Consider the following 16,091-nt stretch of genomic DNA (forward strand, 5'->3'; position numbering starts at 1 on the left):
TAAACGACTGACATTCTGTTAGGTTTGTTGGTAGTTTGTTCCAAAGATAAGATGTGGTATGTGTGAATGTAAATGATCCTTAATTCATGCGAGACTTTGAAATGATTAATGTTTTCGGGGTAATTAATCGTATCGGGTACGGCGTGCTTTGGTTACTAATTTTTACAGAAGGACACAGCACAATTTTATCCATGCTGTCTTACAGCAGTACGAGAACATAGTAATCAATGCAGCGTTTCACAGGAAGAATATTAAGCAATGGGTAGGCAAATGTAATTTAAAAGGTTTGTTTTAGGAAGAGGATAGAACGGAGCGCTGTGTTCTGTGCTGAGATAATTGTCAATAAAGTGGTGGGATATGCGAGCCCGTATATGGTAATGGCGTATGTATTGTGTGAATGTATGAAAATTGAAGAGAGCAAAGAGTGTGCGGACGCCAGATCAGGTTTTAAGTTATACACTTTGACGTTTGTAACTCTGCACCACTAGCGGATGTCATAGCTTTGTAATAATACGCCTTTTAAAACAACAGAAGCGGAGAGATGCAGTTTCGTTATACTATATAAAGAAATTACAATACAATACATTAAGGCGCTGGCTGCTCTGAGGCTTCACAGATCAGCCAGCCAAGTGAAACGTACAAGTTACGGAGTTGATAAGTTTACATAAGTAGCACCAGACTGCCAAAATTGTATGCTGCCTGCACCTTACAGGTCTGGTGCCACACGCTAGTTAAACATTTTGAGGACATTGCGAAAAAAAAAGTGTAACGACAAAAGAGTAACGATAAAGCTAGCAGCTAAATCGCTTACACCCGATCTCGTGTAACTCCTCTTGGCGCTAATTTAAGCTTTATGCAAACACGAAGCCTTCAGGGAAAGACGCGGTTTTGCTGCTGTCTGTAGGCTCAATATGAAGTAAGCGTTGAGGGCGAAGACCAAACAAATGTAACAACCGCCTACGGACATTTGTTGAGATAGCACGCACTAACGTGCCGTTTTGTTCCAAGTTTACAGTAGTTCAGCAGTTGCTAAGCTCGGAATGATGCTCGCGCAACCAGCAAAGCTTGCCGAGAATCATCGTGAATTCTTTAGAGATGTATACCCTGTCTTCAGGCAGTTAGATCGAAGCCACAGTTGGGAACGCACACCGATTACATGGCACCTACTTTTACTATATCTTATAAGGAGGCGAAGGTGATTGCATTATGATCGGTTATGTTTTCTTGCACTTAAGTGCTTAAAAGAGTTGATGACTATCATACAGCAAAGAATCCTGTTGTCATGACCCGAAGCCGGCTGCCTCGATAGATGTGGTCATTATTTAAACGATAGCTACAGTAATGCGTCCTATTATAAAACCTTAGTACCTTAATTATGCATGGTTCGTATAATCTTTCACCAATTATCAACTTGAGATGACGAACCATTGACAAATTGCGACAAGCAGCATTGCGTGGTCACGTCGCTGGACATGCATTTTTTCATGGAAAGATCGGGCAGAGGAATAAAAACTGCAAGAATGTAAATCATACCACGGATTCACTAATCAAGCATCCTATGGTGACAGCCTTCGATAAGCAAATTGGTTCTCTATCATATATGAATTTCGCGGCAATGTACGCTGCTAGTGAGGTTTTCGCGGCAATGTACGCTGCTAGTGAGGTTGTCGAGAGGAAAAGAAGCTTTCCGGCCGAGCACAGTGACGTGTGCAAACTGTTTCCACGGTCTAATAAGTTACCGGGCTCTCGTTGTCACGATCCCACTAAGTACGGTGCCTATAATACGTCTATGGGGCATGTTGTACGCGTGCCTTGCTTCTGTGTTAATGTCCGTTTCGCCTTTAGTGGCTGTAGTGAATGAAAACGTTTGTGCCGTTACATCACTTATAGAATGACGAGCAATGTCAAGAAGATTCTGACGTTGATGACATTTATCGCATTCGCGTTGTAGTAACCTAATTTGGATTGGCCGTGATTATCCGAAATATCACCGCACATTGCAAAAATGAATTAGTACGTTCAAAAAGGGGGCTGCAATTTCAAATTTTAGGGCACAGTTTTGATTATTTGCGTACCCATTGCACCTTGAAAGCTGAAAATGTGCTTGCAGAGCTATCCTAGTGGACTCCTACATCTATGCAGCGCAGCATTTTGAAGTCGTTAGATGCGGTCCCCACTTTGCCCCTTGCGAACCACAGCACTTAAAAGCCATTCAACTATAGCCCAATATACTTCATCGCTTCTCAGCGTAAACTTACAGAGACCATGCTCTATAGAGACTCTTTTCCTTCTGATTGTACTATTCTTCACTTATGGTCATCCATCCTGCCTGCGAAGAGTGAGCCGTTTAAGAATAACAGTAAGAGAATTTTTTAAAAATTTAAATACCTTCCTGATAATATTTTTTCTGAAAGCAGTCTAAATAGCTAAAGTGGCGAGTTTTGCTACATATTTATTATTTGTTCACCTTTCATGACATTTTCTATCAGATAAAACCATTGACATGGAGTAGATGGCGCAAAGGCGTTGCCCTTACGTCTATTTAATAGCTTGCATGACATGCAGAACTTCAAAACAAGTCTGGTTTACACAGAGGGAAACAGCGAGTTAAGACAACGTAATGATTTAAACTGATAATAATTACACGACACGGCTGACGTGCAGATTTGCGGGTCTTGCTCGTTAACTCCCGCTATTCACCAATCCACTCCTGTCCCAGCTCTGCGGCTGTGTTTATCTCGTCAGCGCTGTTCACCACATCGTCCACCAAGGGCTTTTTTTTTTCTATTTTTGTTCATTCCGGAAGCCGTTTTGTACATATTTTCTCATTGTTTATACTTGGAGCAGCGAGCCGCTCCTGTCCCGACGACTGGCTGAAGCTCATTTTGTGCACACGCAGCTATCTAATCGGGTCATCGTAAAAACGTACGTCGACGGATATTCCGGGAGACGTGTTTTGACGACGCGTCCCGCACAGCCGAACGCCGCCAACTTGGGGGAAGTGCACTTCCTGTTTTCCCGCGATTTTTCCCTGCACTAATTTTCTTGTGTATTTCTTGATTTTGTTTTTTCTTTCAAGAGACGCTCTCCCTATATCACGCTGTCCCGCGCACTGGCTTTCTCTGTTTACCGAGTGTCATTCGACCGGCTCGACCTTGGTCGGCTTTTTAGTGCCCCGATGGATAGATTAAGTTGTTTTCGCTTTACGTCGGGGTCACATTGTCAAACAGTGTAACCGCGCTTTGGCTGATGAAAAAAAAAAAAGATCTAGGAAACTTTCCCACGGAAGTCGTTTTAACCTGCGAAACAACCGTGCAGAAAGCGTACGTGACACGCATAACTGACATGGACATTACCCGTTTTGTCATGCCTTGTGTTGTGTGCCTTGGTATAATTCCAAAAGGTCGGGCGAGTATAGCATGTAACTGTCATTTCTTGAATAACACATTTCGTATGAAGCGTTTAGCGATAACTAGGTTTCTATAAGGTGCCACAATTATTGTCGAAAATACCAGTGAATTTGTTGAGGCAGAACACTATTGTCGCAGCAAAGAACGAGGACACACAGTTGGACGGATGAGACGTCTCACAGCTCAATATGGTATGCACGTTCTCTCACGTGTGAGTCTGTACTGAATAGTATTCATGCTGCTGTTGAAATCTTGAAGTTAGCTGCACTTTTTGTACCTAAATTTTTCTCTTCACTCACCCAGCAGAGGATAGCCGATCAAACGCAGCCTTTCTTCCTTCAGTGATTTTCACCTTTTTTACTAAGTTGTTTTTTAAGCCTGTGTACAAGTTTCTTGAATTAAATTAATGAAATGCAAGATAATTCAAGTTGCCTCATACGATTTCTTCAAATATCAAATGGAATATTACAAGCTTCATGGGCTTGCTGATTCTAAACGTCTTTTCGAAAACGAGCTCTTGTTTAGTCAGTGCAAGCTAACCACAGTGATGAATCGCTGTTGTTTGCTTATCTGCTTTAGTGATAACAGGTAATATCAGTTAATATCAGTTAATAACAGTTATATTGTTAATAACAGTTAATGAAACAGTTAATATTATGCGCAATGGTTCCAACATCTGCCAATAAACATTTTTTGATCAAACTGCGCTCGACCAACTTGTTTTTATTATTCATCTCCCGCACAGATACATCCTCTTAACGGACCCGTGGAAGGCGGTACTTTGGTCACTATTGAAGGTAGCAACCTTGGAACGAGCGAGGAGGAAATAAGAGACAAGATCCTCGTTGGTGGCCTGCCTTGCGTGCCTGTGGAGTACAACGTGTCTGTCAGGCAAGTACCAATAATGTAGCGCTGTCACTGCGCTTGTAAGTCCTTCACTAAGCCCATATCGTAAGGAACAGCGAAAGGTAAATGTGTCCTCTCTAAGGTGCATAAAAACAAAAACGATATCCCACACTCAGCACCACGTTATGTTAGCTTCTGTTTGTAATATGCAGACAGGTAAGTAGAACGTGTAGATAAACTGTACGAGAAAGAAAAATTTTACATCATTTATCGATCACATCACAGCAACTGAGCAGATGAGTTTGAATAACATTACTGCGTATGTTATTGTCATCAATAAATTTCTCACATACGAACCGCACACAGCACTAAATACATCCATAACAAGTTCGTCTGTAATTAGGTATTTTAAAAAAATACAGGTTCGCACCAGAAATATGTAAACACTTAACTGGCTTAATTCTCTGGGCTGTATCTGTGGAAGCGTATAGAGTTAGAATACCGGATAGACTTTCTTATAACACACAGTGAGTCTTAGATACAGACGAGGTCACAATAGTGTTTAACACTTCAGCTAGGTATTACCAGTTTAAACTCTATGTGAATGCATCACATTTGTAAATTCAACACGATTCGCCCACTTGAAACAACGTGATTACTGAAGGACATTGGCATAGAAGTAGAAAGTGAGTTTGAAGTATCGCGCAAGGTGACATCGTCTCTTCTGTAAGAAAAATGAGCGATCCCGTTCAAGGAACACAGCATGATCATAGCTTGTAAGTAATTATGTCCCACTTTCCCGCTTGTCCTTTATTTTATAAAATCATGCGCTCACGCTGTAGTTATCTGGTTACCAGGAGTAGCACTCATGATAAGACTAAATTTATTGTGTTCTTTTACTGCGAGCCTTATTACATGCTTGAAAAGCCATAGCCCCGGAAGGCATTGTCTTAATACATAGCTCAAGGCTGATAACTTGCTACGTCCTTTTTTTTAATTAGCTCTAGAGCAGAAAAGTCTTCATCAGTGAAGGTGCGTGAGAACAAAGACGCTCAAGAGTGCCTTGAGTATGTCACGAACATTAGAAAAGTTCACTGAGTAGGAAAAAAAAAACAGGATAGCCAAAAGCGAAATTTGAGAAACACTGTGCCCTAAGTTTAATGGAAGCACGTTATACTCACTCAGGAAGCCCGCTTTCTTATCTGCGCAATTTTCTCTAAATGGCTCGGCTCTATGTATAAAGTAGAGGACCGAGCACACTTCGGAACGAAATAAAGAAGGCAGTATTTAAGAGAAAAAAAAAGAGATGGTAATAAAGCGAAAACAATACAAAAGGTCACAAAAGTCTGACAACTAAGGTATCACTCCTTTGATTTTCATCCACTTAGTTTTTGCTTGTTTGTTTCTTTGCCCGGTTAGAATTGAGGGCTCTTTTGTGGGTGTCAGAGCCTCGATTGGTCATCAACGCCACTGAAATGCCCTGCGGGCAGAAACACTTTCTTTGAGAGCCATGATTTATTTACTCATTTATAATCATTGCAGCAGCGATCTTTTTTTTTGCGTTGTTATCAAAAACTATCTCTTAATAATCAAGGCAACAAGAGGGTCATCAAGCTAATGGGTACACATGGCATGAAAGTGTGACTTTCAGGGACATTTTGTCCAAGAGTAGCGCTCGCTTTTTGGCTTCTTTGTTTGACATTCCTGTTACTTGAAAGTAAGATAATGTGACTCTTTAGCAGGATCATAGCAAGAGTGTGCCCTATGAGGCATTAGTTTAATGCAGCTTTGCAGAGTTTATAACCAGACCTTGTCACTAAGCCTGCAAATGCCTGAATAATGATCAGAACATTTAGTGCAGAAGTCTGCACACAACTTCCATATACAAAACTTCTGTGATTAAAGGAGGTACGTTTGGACTCACAAGCGGAAGTACACAGCTTTTGTTTCCAACAAGTGGTCCACAAATGGTCGAAAATATTGAAATCTGCCGAATAGCTCTTAGAAGGGTGCCCACAGTTGCCGCTGAGAAAACAGCTGCTAAGGACATCTAGCATAACGCAGGTGGGAGAGGGGCGATATTTCACAATTCAGTGGGCTGTGACCGAGGCTCAGTGTTAGTAGGCATTCTTAAATTGCACATTTAAACAAAATAATAATACAAACAGAAATGTCAGCAGACGTTTGCGACTTTTAAGCATCCCAGCGCAATTCCTACAGAAGCTCTCCTTTTAAAGTAGTTGTGCTTGGTATTTCGAGTTTCCTGCCTTCTATATATTGAATTTAAACACACACAAAAAACCTCATTATGGTATGTTTGTAATTCTAATCTGTACATAAAATTCGAAAGTCTGCTGAAGAAGTACCACCACCACCACCCCGTTTCGCGATGGTTATTTATTCACACCCTTGAAAGACCTTTACAATCTTTTATGGTCTCGCAAGTTCCGACACCTCACGGGAGGGAACGTCAATACAGCTACTTAAAGCTCTCACATTTAAAGGTCTTGCAAAATACTAATCACGTACGTAACTTACTAAAGAGACACCAGCTTTTCGTTCTATACCGACCCTTTCGAGCAGAATATGGCAGAGTTTCCGCAGACGTGGTGTGCATGCGATATTGTGGCAGAAATATGATACAGGCGTCCGTTTCTTCATCACAGGGTTGTCTGCCGAACACAACCAAGTTCCCATGGTGCACAAGCGACGTACGTGGTCATCGGGAATCGTGCCGGCATCACTAAGGCACAAGAAAAGTTCCACTACAAGGTACCATGCGTCTTCCTTATAGCACACCATGCTTTTAACTTGCTGTTGCCACAAGGGCCTCACAGGTCTTTCCATACAGCAGATACGGATCCCATTTGTTCTTTCTGTATGCTAATGCGGTTTCCGTAAATTCCGTATCAAAGTTTCTATATATTCCGTATTGCCGTATGGCTATCCGTATAACAGATACGAATTTCGTATGTTCGGTAAGACTACCCTACATACGCTCATATGTAATTCTTCATGTATCATGTGTGCCTTGCAATACCTTTTACAAAATTTCCGTGTGCGTATACGTTCGTACAGAATCTATACACTTACCACTCATCGAAAGTCGGTCCTTCAAGAAATATATCACACGGAGCATCTCTCATTCTTCCTGTAAACGAACGAAAATTGCGACCTGAGTGAGAAGCTTGTTGCCAGCCAGGCATAGTGCATGCTCACGAGAATCAATAATATTGATTCATTGTTATCCAGCCATCCAGTCGACGAAAAAACTCGTCATTCAAGGTAGAAGTTTAGCTTTATTTTAAAGGTTGCTACCTGGTTTCAAAACAAATCACGAGAAAAAATAAACAACTAGCTGACTTTGGTCGAAACAGATGAGGCAACAAATAATCTTTCTATAGCCAACATAGCGCGCACAGTTCATCATGTATGAAAGCTGTTCTCCATGGGCCACTCCGTTATCGGCGCAGCCAATCCTGCCCGCCCGGCGCGACGTCAGAACGAATATGCGGGCTCTGCTGCGGAGCTTCAGCAGCACTTTCACGCGCCCGTCGTCAGAAAGTTGTTTTACACAATGAAAGCTTTAAGTTTCAGGCGGGTGTCAGTCGGGCTGAGCATGGTAAATGGGCTAAATCCATCTACGCTGAAAAGCGTCAGGCAAGATCCCAACTTCACCGGGGAATATTTTTTTTTTCATTGGTTTGTGTACACACGCGCGCGCTTCGTCGGGGTATATAGATTGCAGCAGCGTGTGTCGCGAGCAACCGTCGTTTGCATTTCGTGTAGAGTGGCCGATTATTGCGGATTAGGCCTGCCGCAAACTTCTAGAAGGCATTCCTTGTTCGTCAGGATGGATAGAAAAATGAAACGCGATGCGACGGCACGGGCGGCATTGAGAAACGCTGCCATATATATACGATACGTATTTGCGACACGTGAGATTAGAAGAGCGATCACTGACGTAGCGCTCGCTTGACGCTCAGCGAACGAACGTAATGAACACCGCATGCGAGATTTTTAATCCATTGTCGCCTATTCTTGGCTTAGTGTCCCACGAAGATAGGCAGGGTAGAGGCCTTCGACATATAGCCTATACAACGCAATTTTTAAAGCAACAGTGACAGTAAAGCAATGCGCATGATTTTGACGACATTAGGCGGATTTGGAAAGGCTTCCGCTATATATGCCCTCACTAACGAGATTCGAGCTTATCGTTCAGGCAAGGTGTGACAAGTAGCAACAAAAAACAAATAAAAAGGAAAGGAGAAAGACAAATAGTAGAAACTTATGACAATAATGGTAAGAGAGAAAAATTCACAGCATTCACTGAATGAATGATTGTGAGTGGGGCGAAGCGTCCATCAATCCGTCCATGCTTCCGTTCATCCATACGTGCACCCGTTCATGCGTCCGTCTGCTTGTCCGTCTGTTCGTAAGCTTGTCTGTCTGTCGTCCGTACGTCTGTGCCTCCGTCCATCCACCTTGTGCACACTTCGAGTACCACCATCTCGCTTCTTTTTATTATATATTCATCACATACAAGTACCGCGACCCACCGGAGAATCCAAGAACTAAACTAGAGTATGTACCCCCATTCTGCTGTCAGCGCTTTGTTAACACTGTGAGCGTGATAACGATGCCGTGCTACGTTTTTAGTAACATGTGGACACGCGGATTTGTGCCTAAGGCCGGGTATGTGCCACTGGTATGTGGGTATGTGCCACAGGTTACGCACTACGAAAACGGCGGACGCAAAACCACGCCATAAGAAGCTCCCTAAAACATGAATGCAAACCAAGTTGCACCCGTTGTGCTACCCTACACTGGGGAAGGTGGAAAGAAACGAAAGAATAGAGAAGGGAAGAAAGTAGAGGTAAAGTAATACGACGCGTAGTAGCGTGTACCGCCCACATGCCCTGAATAGAGAATTTTAGTTGATTGTACGCAAGGCTGTACGTCCACAACGTGCTGCGCGCTGCGTACACTCCGTTTAAGGCTGCGTCTTACAGCATTAGTTTACCGTGCGCAACTCAAACGTGTACTGCACCTCGGCGTCAACAGGCCCGACTTTAAGGGTTGCTTCACGCCATCTCGTGGAGAGGCAAGAAGTTGCAATAACCGATATTAGTCGACAAAATATACAAATCGGGACATGAGACAAGGCAACCTTTTTGGATGACGACTAATGGTTTGGAGTGTTGAGGCTAGGGGAACTAGCAGCATGAGGGAGAGAGATGGCGAAGACAATCGCTTATTTCCATTTTAACATTTAGAGTTCGCTACCGAGGTTTTCCAAGATTACCCGACATAATTAAAAAAAAACCAAACTGGAGTTACTCAACACTAAATACGAAAATTCCCCCATTGGTGGCAGCGTCTTCACGTGTCATTCTTTATGTCGTGATAGCTGCTTTCACATAGATGAGAGCACCATGTGCGAGAAAAATCACCTGAGCTTCACAGAATACGAACGTCCATCTACATGCACGATAAATGCATGACCAGAACTAATCTTTACTTTATAACACCTGGAATACTTTTGCAGGCGATCATTCAGACATTTTTCGGTTAGACACACGCAGCAATCACCACAGTTCTAAGGGATATCACACACACGGCGGCCGCGCACACCTCACGAAACCGTCGCGGTGCTTGTCAAGATCACGTTCCTGCTTCTTCATAAATGACTTTGTAGAGTCGGCCAAAGTTACACTCCAGCTTAGCAGCAATCCCAATTCACTGCACCTGCTCACTTATTGGCTTCAAGCTACTTATTTAAGTTTCAAGTTCACCGAAATTCACACGGGCTTCGTTCGCTGCCACGACCACCGTAGTGTCGTCGGTCGCAGCCATCTTGTCTGTTTTGGTCTTGGCTGTTCGAGATCTCACGAGACCCGCTTGTAAGGTACGCAATGCCCGTAGCGGGCGCAACGTAAGCGCCTAGATGTGGTGTGCGCATCCCCGGCGTGCGCAAACGCACGCATCTTAGGTTCAGCGCATGCGCAATCTTCTCCCTCTTCCACGTTCGGCCTTTGCGCACGCTAAATTGAAACTCTCTGATGTCATAATACTGCAAACTGTCGCAGAGCATGGGTAGACTTCGACTGTCTTAGATGAAGTACACTGCAATCCATGATATTGAAGAAGGCTTCCAAGGTCTAGCTCCACTGTATACAGAACTTGCAGTGCACTTCGAACTGATAGGTTTGTCCTCCCGGTGAGGAGTGTTTGCATTGTGCTTATAATTACCTCAGCACAGTGATAGCACGTATACGCAATTGTCACAGAATTACTCAGTATAGAACCTTGTGTGGTGTCTCTGTGGACGCGCAGTGGCGGTAAGGACGGCCACATGACATCCGCCGACGTCGCCTTCCTCCCCTTTGCGTCTTTTAACACCAGAGCGTTAAGCTCGTGTCGCAGAAAACCCGCCGCCGGCGTCGGCCCTGTTGGTTTTTTCACTCACAATTGTGAGTGAAAAATCGTCTGCCAGCGCGTCTGTGACCGAGAAATCAAGTTGTCGAGATAGCCGCGGGAGGCCGCTATCTGTTCACGCGTGCGCGCGCGCGATAACACTGAGAAAGCCGCGCATTCGAAGAAAAAAAAGTGCTCAAGGTCATCAGGCGCGGTAGTTTCTTCACCCTGCCACCCCTCCCTACTTAGCTTCTAGCGCTTTCGTCGGGACGAGAGAAGAGATAATGTCATTGCAGCATGCGACAAACCTTTGTAACTCCACTCGCACTGGACGTATTTTTAAAAATTTTCGCGGCGTTGAACTTGTGAAGCAATAAGCTATTCTGGTGAATTCATTTCGTGGTTACTTGAAATTGTGTTTCAGGGCCCCTTTAACGCATTTTTTTTTGACAAATGTCACGGCGAAAACGAGCCCATTTGGCGATAATAGGGCGCAATGGTCCAATCTACTGTGTGCGTGTTTGTGTGCGTGCGTGTGTATGTAACGAAACACATAAATAAGCGTGCACTTAGCTGTTAAAGGGTGCCCTAGGGGCCGGATTTCGCTATAGCGTTCAACTCTTAAAGGCGAAGTGAAGCTTAAGGGTCCCCAATTTTTCTTCTGTCCGAATGTAGGGCGTTGGTTGGTTGTGGTGGAGGAACAGTCCACGGAGGTGGAGCTGTCTGGAAACAGGACTCAAGTGGTCCGCTGTAATAGGACACCGTGGTGATGGTCCTGATCGGGCCGCAGTATTCCTGGAGTTTTGCAGGTGTCGGAACGTCGTTATCGCTTTCTGACAATATCAGCGCCTTATTTGTGTACTAGGTCATTTCTTACCTTCTATTTTCTGGAAGAGTGTCTTGATAAAGCTTCACGCGATTGATAAAGCTTCACGCGATGCGTGGAAACTGGGACACTTCAGGGTAGTTTCTGGGCAGGATTCTGAATTGTGGGGTTTTGCACATCGGGGGCAAACCACCACGTTCCCGCAATCTGCGCTCACATCGCCCGTTTTCGGACACTTGTGGCATTGCTTTTGGTGTAGATGGATGAACCACATGTCGAAAGTTGCCTACCTTCACGCGGAATGGCAAAGTGTCGCTTCTCAAAATAATCTTCACGCAACGCGACTTACCGAAGTGTAGTACGTGGACGATGTCGGCGGGATTACTCGCTTCCTTGATTAGAATACGAAGATCTACACAAGGAGTGGTGATGTCAACATGGTGTATTACACCAACCACCAGGTTAGCTCATATTCCACCAAGCACAGTGAAAAATGAGCTTCTGCTCGGATATCATCCATGTCTGTGAAGCAAGATAGATATGATAGATGACTGGTGTATACTATGTCTACAGCCAATAAATTCTTTAGGAGGCTCATTTCTGCATCTCTTGAATTGGTTAACATCCCTGCCTTTCCTTTCCTTCCTGCCTTCCTTCATTTGGCGCCAAATACTCGGGTTTTTTTTTCCAAATGGTCTGCCCAAGCAGGTGCCTAAATTTGATGGCATGATGAGCACAAATAAATCGGTATAATTATTTGAGGTCACCCTCTGCTGCACATTAGATGTCGCTGAAGGTAGCGTTTCACCCAGCGATCTTCGTTCTGGTATACGACTGTAAATGGAGATGATTAGGTGTTACAACTTAAGTGTAGGCTCGTCTGACCGCAGTGATATGAAGAAATTTCTATCTTCAACAAGACAAGTACACTTGTCGAAATGTCGACTCTATAGGCACAGTTCATGTCCAATTATTTTTCACCTTATTCAGGTGATGCAACATCACACTGACACATTTATGTTGACATTGTGCGTTTATATACTGCATCACCTTCTCAAGACGCATATGGATGGGTGTCCTAATATTTGTCGAGAGTATACGTTCGAAACCATGACGTGATTATGAAGAACGCCGTAGTGGAGGGCTCCAAAAATTATAACACCCGCGATTCTTTAATGTTCGCCTAAGTCTAAGTACACAGGCCTCGAGCTTTTAGTCGCCATTGAAGTGCTACCACGACGGCCGAGTTTCGATTCTGCGTCGTTCTGGTAAGCGGTTGAGCACAACAACCACTAGACTTCCGTGGCTTGTCTGTACGCGGGCTCGAAGAAAACGTTAGCCAAGCAGTTTTAAAGGAGCCCTTCGACACTTTTCCAGCAAATAGCCTGTTTCCTTACTTTTAATTTACCGCCCTATGAATTAAGTTTCACACAATTTTTGGGGATCCGTTAAGTACGACTGCAGTTAAAAAAATTACACCATCTCCTGCTAAAGAAAACCATGTGTAGATGCGAATTAGCGGGCCCTAACGCTTACACTGGCTTTGATGCTGGCGATCATCCGAAGTTGCGCAGGAGAGAAACCTTATTGAGTGAAATGTGGGGTTTAATGTCCAAAAACCACCATGTGGTTATTAGAAACGCCGTAGTGGAGGGCTCCGGACATTTCGACCACCTTTTCTTTAACGTGCACACAAATTGTTTGACGTTCTTTAAAGTTATTTAACGTGCACCCGAGTCTGAGCACATGGGCCTACAGCAATTTCGCCTCCTTCAGGAGAAAAACCCGGGGAAGCGCAACGCATGCAGTGATGGAGCAGTGTTTCCTACTGAAAAATTGAATCACTGCTAATGGGCAATGAGAAACAGAAGCCCCCGATTGCACACAGAGACCCGCAGTCTGCATTTACACTTGGAATTTTCATTCAACAACGCACAGGAGAAATCTCCCATCGGCACTACCTTGGAGGGCATGATCTAGTGTCTATAAATATCTGGTGGCCAGACAACTGTTGCGCAGCGCGAGCCGTTGGTTTTTCAATACGAAAAATTGCTTAGCGAACTTCGGCCACTTTGACCGTATCTGTCTATCTAGCCACCTACGACTTTGAGCTCTTCTGGCTGTTACATAAAAATGGTACCTATACCGAAATCCGTATGGCAGAACATGACTGTATGTATCTTCACATATACAAATTCTTGGTATTACGGGACGTGAATGGCTGACGAAGGTATATCACTGGTGGAAACATGATAATCTTGAGATGCGTGTCATGTACGAACATGACTACATGTCACGCTGAAGATGCACTCGCGGCCGTTTCGCTAGCTTCACATATACTAAATTTGGTATTACGTGATCGAACGGACGATGACGGTAAATGACACGTCCGAAACATGATAATCACGACATGCGTGTCATGTAAACATGACTACATGATACGTCCATAGTGCGCTTGTGGCCGCTTCGCTGACTTCACATATCCCAAATTCGGTTTTACGTGACGTGAATGATTGATGAAGGTACATGAATACATGACCGGCGCAAACATGATGATCATGACATGTTACATGTAAGAACATCACAATATACCAAGCTAATGATGCGCTCGCAGCCGTTTCGCTAGCTTCACATATACCAAATTGGGCATTACATGATGCGAATAGACGAAAAAGGTAAAATACACATCCAAACATGATAATTATGACGTGCGTGTCATGTAAAACATGACTGCATGCTTCACTAATAGCATGCTCGCGGCCGTTTCTCAAGCTTCAAATACACCAAATTTGGTATCACGTGACGTGAATAGACGATGATGAAGGTGTATGACACATCCGAACATGATACTTATGATATGCGTGCCATGTAAAACATGACTACATGCTTCGCTAATAGCATGCTTGCGGCCGTTTCTAAAGCTTCAAATACACCAAATTTGGTATCACGTGATGTGAATAGACGATGATGAAAGTGAATGACACGTCCAAGCATGATAATCATGACATGCATGTCATGCAAGACATGACTACATGCTACGCTCATAACGCACTCACAGCTTTTCGCTAGCTTGACATATACCATATATATATATATATATATATATATATATATATATATATATATATAGAGAGAGAGAGAGAGAGAGAGAGAGAGAGAGAGAAGTCGTGTACGGCATAATTTACGTCCACCTAGTAGCATTGTGCTCATTTTAAAGTGCCATATCTTTTTTCCTTTTTTTTCTTTTTTCGTGCTTCGCATATAATAGGTTCCCGTGGTACGTGTGAACTAGCATTTTTTTAAAACAAAAAACTCTCCAGCAGACGCTGCCTACATCGGTATTGCAAGACGAGAGAAGGGGGAGCGTAGGAGGGGAGAGGAGGCGGTGCGCATACGCAATGGTTACACTCTACAATGGTGGTGTAAATGCCGCGAGGAGGGATGCCTAGAGGAGAGAGGGGGAGAGCTAGTGTAAACGAGCAGATGCTGCTCGAGTCAGCGCTGCGAGCCGATAGAGGGGACCGTAGGTGAGCAAGGAGGAGGTGACGCGCATGCGCAGTAAAGGTAGTCACGCTGCACACCGGATCGCGATCAACCATAGTGTACTTCGCATCTGAAGAGAATTCGCGACGTGTTCTAAGCGCCTTCTCTCCTTTCACACCAGCGAGCCCACTGAACCCATCGAAAGAGGGAATTGACAAGAAGGCAAGATGGTGCATCCTTTCAACAGCACGTGTGACGACCTCGAGCACTTTATTTTCATTTGTCCTGCGAATGTGCGGCTTACTTCCAGTGTGATCCCCAGTGTGCGTACGCGTGCGTGGCGGCATCTCGCCGTGAACACAGTAACTAGGCGCACGGCCGGAGTCAAGTCCGGCCGCGCTCACGACGCTGAAATCAGGTAACAGTCATGGACTGCGGGGATATGGCGCAGTAATTTAGGTATGAGACATCACAATCAAAAACGTTGCAAAAACACAAGATACAATTGAAGAATCGACAAAGATGCATCTGTTGTGTTCTCGCGCAGTCTTCAACCATGAACTCGCACAATTTTGTCTAACTATCAATGTTATATGACATAATTTGTAGAGAGAAGATGAAGTCATTTCTATAGTTGACTTTGAAAACTAATAATAAACTGTAGGCCCCATGCTGCGCTACAGTGTTAGCTCGCATGTTCCCAGGAGCCTCGGCAACCTGTCAGCAGCGTTTCTTGAACCATGCTGAAAAAATGTTGCAGGGCTTCTATAAAAACATGTCAGGCATTGCTTGATATCCACCAAACAAGCATATCTGCTTCTTTTCGACGCATAATTGTTCGGCTTAGGTGTTGCCGGAACTCGCCTTGCAGTCACCTGCATAACGCTGGCTGTCCGTTTCCACGTGGAGCGAGCTTGTCGAGGCAAGGTTGGTAATGTGCAGTAGGTAGGTCTCCGTGCATATGGCACGAATTCAATTCCCGCTACCTTCTTATTGCCTTTGGGGCGGAAGGAGATGGGGGAGATCGGATTAGCATACATTTTAATTCGATATGCCATGGCGGCTCACTGCATGCAGCCTGATTTTGTCTATCGCATGCTTTTGCTTAT

General features: G+C 44.1%; 1 protein-coding gene across 1 annotated transcript in view; it reads left to right on the plus strand.

The window, feature by feature from the left end:
* Positions 1 to 16,091, plus strand: part of LOC119174024 (plexin-B) — a 210,074-nt gene that overhangs the window by 148,220 nt on the left and 45,763 nt on the right. The window contains exons 17-18 of the mRNA XM_075894819.1: positions 4,156 to 4,301; positions 6,923 to 7,028. Coding sequence (XP_075750934.1) covers positions 4,156 to 4,301; positions 6,923 to 7,028 — 252 coding nt within the window. The remainder of the gene's footprint in view (positions 1 to 4,155; positions 4,302 to 6,922; positions 7,029 to 16,091) is intronic.

Source organism: Rhipicephalus microplus, chromosome 5 (genome assembly GCF_043290135.1).
Source record: "Rhipicephalus microplus isolate Deutch F79 chromosome 5, USDA_Rmic, whole genome shotgun sequence".
NCBI classification, from domain to species: domain Eukaryota; kingdom Metazoa; phylum Arthropoda; class Arachnida; order Ixodida; family Ixodidae; genus Rhipicephalus; species Rhipicephalus microplus.